We start from the raw sequence: 6,000 nt of genomic DNA on the forward strand, positions 1-6,000 counted from the left end.
CCTGGTAGTCTAACAAACAAACAAACAAACAAGCAAAGAAATTAACGAACCCTGAGGATGTGCTCGCACTGTCCGAGACCCTCGACTGCACATTTAGCCTCGATCCTGAGTCCGGTTGTTTGATTGGTTGTTCCTGTCACACCAGTGAAGCTAGTAGCGACATAGCGATACGTGTACCTCGTATTGGGGAGAAACCGAGATTCACCTGGAACCGGAACCAAATGAGTGATGTTAGTGTAGAAAAAGTAAGGGTGGCCAGTGGGCCGGTAATGTAACAGAGTGAAGAACGATAAGGTGATGGGCTATGATACTCCTTAATTAACAGTGTTTACACAAACAGGAAAAAAATATTGATTTTGAACGAGAAACACTTAACCCTTTAACCCCTGATATCAAAGAACAAATTCTCCTATCTTGTCCCTATACTTTTCTTCTAAAAGTACTGGAGGGAAGTTATTAAAATTATAAGAAAAAATTCGTCTTGGGTGATCGTGCTTCATTGAAACAATAACTTCCTCGAGCACAGCGTTGTAAATGAAAGCCATCTTTTGTCTCCAGTGAGAAGTCGTGGTGCGCAGTTTTGAAAGATATCAAGACAACTAATATTTCTCGTGAGTACCGTTGTTTTTACATCAACCCCATTGTCGATAACATCGGATATGTGGTATCGATATTGTCAACTCTTACTCCAAGGGCACTACCTTGACTGAGCAATGGCATGTGAACAACACACTTAAGATGAAACCATTGATGAATTAACATTGCTTCGGTGTGGTATTACACTAAGAGCGGTTTCAGTACATTGTAAAATTACTCTGCCCAATCACAAAAGACACAAAAAGCGAATTAAACCAATCAGCACTCGAAGCAAATACATGTCACCGGTGGCAAGAGCGGGAAAACGCTTAGGGAAAACGCACGCTAACACGTCACGACTGGTTTTGGTTGTTCTTATTGGTTAGTTGAGAAAGTGTCGTGCATTGCGTGCTATCACAAGGCATTTAACGATATCACAAGCTGTTTCATTATTTTTTGATCCTATATTCCCTTTGATGATTGCGTTTGCGAGACGTGGCTGCCGTCAACACGTTTAAAAGAACACAATGTATATTAGAATCTGCTCCGCTTCGCGGATCAATTCTCATTGTGGAGAATGAAGGAAGGAAAGCTCTGAGACCATATAGAATAGAATGGAAACTTTATAAACGGGTCTTTACGTGTCAATGCCTTTTAGCCTGGGAAATTCCCCTACTAATTTGAGGACACAAAGATAAATAGATACTAAAAAAAGCCAAATTGACAATATGTAAAACTGCGTAAATTATGTAATAATCAAGTGATGATCGCTAAAAAATTGATATAAAAATGATGATTACATAATCATGATGAGCAGAGGGAACAGCTTGCACTCATCATCCGACAGTCAACTTACATCCATTTACGAAGCTTGTTTTTAAAAGTATTTAAAGTTTTTCAGGATCTAACATCTGGAGATAATATTCCCCATAATTTAGGCCCAAGATAACGCAAAGAATGGGAATAGTTTGGGAAAGTGAACAGTGTGGGGGTAGTTCAAATCGCACACATTGAAAAATTGGCTGCGACAAAGTAATCATTTGCTTTGATTAATGGGGATGTTTCATGCCACGACTCAGCCAGCGGACAGGAAACACCAAAGTTGCATTGCGCATTTTTCTTTTCAATCATTATCTTCTAACGGCGATGTTTCATGCGACCATTCATGTTCACCTTATGGAAATTGAGCATTGCGCACGTCTTTTTTTTTTTTTTCTTAATTCAATGTCTTCCAACTGGACCATTCAGCCAATGCGAAGAAGGATGTTAAAAATCACCAAATTTGGTAATGCCTTAAGTTATTCCGGCAGTTATGCCTAAGCTTGTAAATGTTAGGGCCTGGTTTTTTAATCTGTTGAAACGCACTCGGACTGCACCAGAACTCGTGATAACTCAACTTCTGATTTACTGTTACATAACTTAATTTTATGACGTTTTTTGCTTATTCTTGTTTCTTTAGAAGGGATGCTTTATGGATTTTTGAAAGCGAAAAATATCGGGAAGACCTCCCTGGAAGTACTCCCTTTGATTGTGTAGTTTTCTTGTTGTTGTTTATATTTCCCCGCAGAGCGATGAACAACAACGTTTTTGAGTGCACGCAGTTCTTGAAACAATTAAACTTCACGAACAATTTGATAACACCAAAACACATCAAAAACACACCCTGCTTTAATTTACGAACGTGTGCACAACGATTTTTACCGGTATTCGTCTTTTCCTAGATGGAAATTGGAGTTTTGAGAAAGTTGACTAGGCTTCGAGCCGTCAGGGGTGTGCCTCCCCCCCCCCCCCCCCCTCTCCCCGCCTTCCCATAAAGTGCGCTTATCAGGAAAATTGTAAAATAACACAGCACCAAAATGAAGCATTTCTCAAAAGCTTTCACTTTAATGGTTAAACTATAGGATTTCAAACTCATATGCTGGTTGGCGTATACCTTTTCGGCGCTCAAAGGCAGCGTACGTTGAAATTAGACAAAACTCCGAGAAGTTGTTTTCAGAAACATTGCAAAAATATAAAGTACTGCTTAATTAAGACCATTTGAACTGTCACCCTTTTATAGGACCCATCCAAAAACCAGAAATTTGAGTTGTATCAAATGGGCATGCGACTTGGTCAGGACAAGACCATCCCAACCCTACTTTGTGAAGAAATTTCTAAACAGCTTTCTCTATGACCAAGTGCGTGATTGCCGCCGCAGATATCCGTTATCAAGAAGAGCTTTTGGCACGAGAATGTTAAGCTATTGTTTTCTTTGTGAATTGGCATTGATCGGGTCGTTTTTGAAGATATGGCCCCATGCATGATCTTGAAGTAAACAGGTTTCTTGAGAGCTGCCACTCAAAACCCGTTGTTACGCAATGTTTTTTTATTAGCACGCACTGTTTGTGAACATGTGTTCCTCCCCTTACACACCCCCCACACGCTTACCATTCGTAATGCAAAACCTAGCACGTGTAACGCACGGATCACGTGAAGACCGTTGTCAACGCAAACAAAACTTCTGCAAGGTCACCGGAAATCTCAGTGAACATGATAAAACGCTTATCAACGCAAACTTGTCAGATGACGTGTATTTTTAGACAAGTATCAGGAAAAAGAGCAATGGCATTATGCACGGAGCACATGGCAAATGGGTACGTTTCACGTGTTCGAGATATGTATCGATGTTGGAGGTCAAATCTTGGTCGTCCCAGATTTGGGAAAGTGTCCAAACTTTGGAGGTGATCAAAACGAACATAAATAGCGCCACATCCGAGAGGAAAAAATGCTCTTCTTTTTCACTCCAAAAGATAAGAAAACTCGCATTTCGCACGTTTCAAACTCCGTATTTGCATTTACCTTTTGAGAAGAAGTCGACGCAATGTTTATATCATTGTAATTATATTCCTTTTTTTCGGCAGAACAATAGCGTTTAGAAATTGAGCCTTTTCAAGAACAAAAGCGCTGTCAGGCTCATCGCATATTGCATTGTCAGGAAAACCGCAAATCTTGATTTCTTATTCTTAAGCGGACACGTTTGGAACACGCACTAATTATTATGTAGTGTTCAAACATTTCTTTAACAAAAAAATCATTCTCTACCGGCACTGACAGTCACGAGACAGCTTGGCTACGCAAGGAATTTACCAGGTCAATTTGGATCTTAGCTTTTTAAACTTGCGAATCTCTATTTCCTCTCATAAGACGTATTTTGATTCGGTATATCAAGAGAACTAGCGGAAAAAAGTTTAAGAAAACGCGCGCACGTCGAACGTTTTAGAGGAAACGAGAAAAGAAAGTGAAAATTTTGAAAAACGATCACGATACCATAATTTTCGTACCTGTCTCGCAGAGCTCCTCGGCTTCGGGGTTTCTTCTGATAGGAACTGCAATGAAACAGATGACATGTTAAAACGTAATGCAGTACAAACTGAGAAAATTCTAATATAGTGGACGCATTTTCATTTTTAGTATTTTCTTTTTGCAGAAGAATGTTTTGTTGGTTTTTCCCCAGCAACCAAAATAGGATGGAAATTTAACACCTTGTGACGCAGCATCCGTTCCTTGGAGCGAAACGGAAAATCGTCAGAGGCTTCTGTTTTTCTGGGGGAGAAATGTAAGCTACTGATAAAGCGGGCATAAAGCGATACTCAAAATACTGAAAATTCGCCCTTCAAATTTGGAAATTCACTGGTCGAAGTAAATCCCTTTTTTTCTTGCAGAAGAAAAAATTTAAGAGAGGAAGTCCGCAAACCTTACAAATGCACAAAACCTAACATAACATGTAAGGTACGGAGCACTGGCGAAGATTTACATCTAGGAGCTTCGTGATGCGTAAATAAAATCCCACCCTTCTTGGCGTTAAAAAAATCAATAAAATGGAGTTCAGGAAATATTCGTAGTAAAACTTGTAAGCGACAGGCCAAGCCAAAAGCGGGTGAGCGAAAAAAGTGAGGAAAATGTGAAGAAGGATAAAAATTTGTCTTACCGGCTAAAACGCCGCCGACCAAGAAACACGCTATCAACAACCTCATTTCGCTTTAGTAATCTGCAGAGATGAGCTTCTAATGCAGCTACTGAGCAAGCAATCGGAAAAGCAAGAGCTTTTATAATGACACAGCAGCGAAAAACGATACTTGAATTTGACATGACAGGGGAAAACAATACCTCTATGTAACAAAATACCATAAAAGCTTATTTCCTTTCTGGGATGAGTATCTGGTGATAATTGGAGATAAAATAAAACCTGCGTGAATGGCCAAATCAAGAGTAGCGCAAAATTGAACCCTCACCTTGGATCGAGGGAACACTCTCGAGCCAGACCTGTGAACTTTCCTTTTGAAAGTTTTTTTTTTAAAATGATATTATTTGTCTGGTTACACATCCCCATATCCAGTCCCGTGATCTTTGAGAGACCTGTAATACAAGACGCAACTCATAATTAATTTGGCTTTGTTACACAATTAGTAAAATGATAATCGCCTTGTTTGAATTGATCCGTGATAAGTTCAATACTGTATGGAGTAAATACTGAACCAGAAAAAAATTTCATGACGATCGAGCTAAAAGTGAACAAGATGATACTACATCATAAACTTCACTTGACTACTTCCGGACCTTGCAATTTTGATACTTTCAAGAGCACAGAGCCCTTGGAAGACCAGATGGAAAGGTCGGAATAAAGGCTGGACTTTGGGATGGACCGTGGATTAAGATGAAAAATCAATTAACGGACATGACTCGTCAAGTTACCAGATCACGCACCCTTCCATCACGAACAAAGTGACGAAGGATATTCGGAAATTATATCAATTATGAAACGCTTCCACGGCCCTCCAAAAAATAAATAAACGGAAAAGGGCCTTACTGTACTCTACTCTGGATCGGAGCTGACCCTCAGTTGAAAACGCACTAAATGATTTGGTCCGTGATCAAAGTATCCTTGCACCCTGGGTTGTGCGTGAAGCAAAAGTGCTTCATGGCCACGAATGATACACGTGAAACATTTGTACTTCGATTGTTTACTTCTCGTGGAACAGTGCAGAACGCACGTACACACGTTAAAAAAAGTAATTTTGCTCAGTTGAGGTTTGGTTTTGGAAAGCAAAGTATCAGAAACTATTCACTTTGCTTACATGCACGCATTTATCGTATATTTGGTACGCGGTATGATCCGGACCTCAACCAATCCCTACCCCCGCCAGGGGTAGGGGAGGGGGGGCTGGCCTCAAAAATTCATTCCCATTTTAAGACCTGGTCTGTAGAACCCATACCCGTTTCGGTAAAATCCGTACACGTTTTTAAAACTCTCAAACCAAACCGGCTCAAAAGCCTCACCCTTTGACACTGCACCTAGCTATACAGCTCACATAGGGGAGTAACCCCCCAACCCCTCCAACCTCCCCCTCCCCTCCGCCGCGGACATACAACCGGATGACGCGTGTG

The 6,000-nt window shown here is 40.5% G+C and overlaps 1 protein-coding gene across 1 annotated transcript in view; it reads right to left on the minus strand.

The window, feature by feature from the left end:
• LOC146467425 (uncharacterized) overlaps window positions 1–4,653 on the minus strand; it is a 29,042-nt gene extending 24,389 nt beyond the window's left edge. Inside the window, exons 1-3 of the mRNA XM_085125930.1 lie at window positions 4,544–4,653; window positions 3,897–3,941; window positions 51–205 (exon numbers count right to left, since the gene is read on the minus strand). Coding sequence (XP_084982056.1) covers window positions 51–205; window positions 3,897–3,941; window positions 4,544–4,589 — 246 coding nt within the window. The 5' untranslated portion in view covers window positions 4,590–4,653. The remainder of the gene's footprint in view (window positions 1–50; window positions 206–3,896; window positions 3,942–4,543) is intronic.
• Window positions 4,654–6,000: the final 1,347 nt, after the last annotated feature.

Source organism: Pavona decussata, unplaced genomic scaffold, assembly GCF_977016875.1.
Source record: "Pavona decussata unplaced genomic scaffold, jaPavDecu1.1 SCAFFOLD_136, whole genome shotgun sequence".
In the NCBI taxonomy this organism is placed as follows: Eukaryota; Metazoa; Cnidaria; class Anthozoa; order Scleractinia; family Agariciidae; genus Pavona; species Pavona decussata.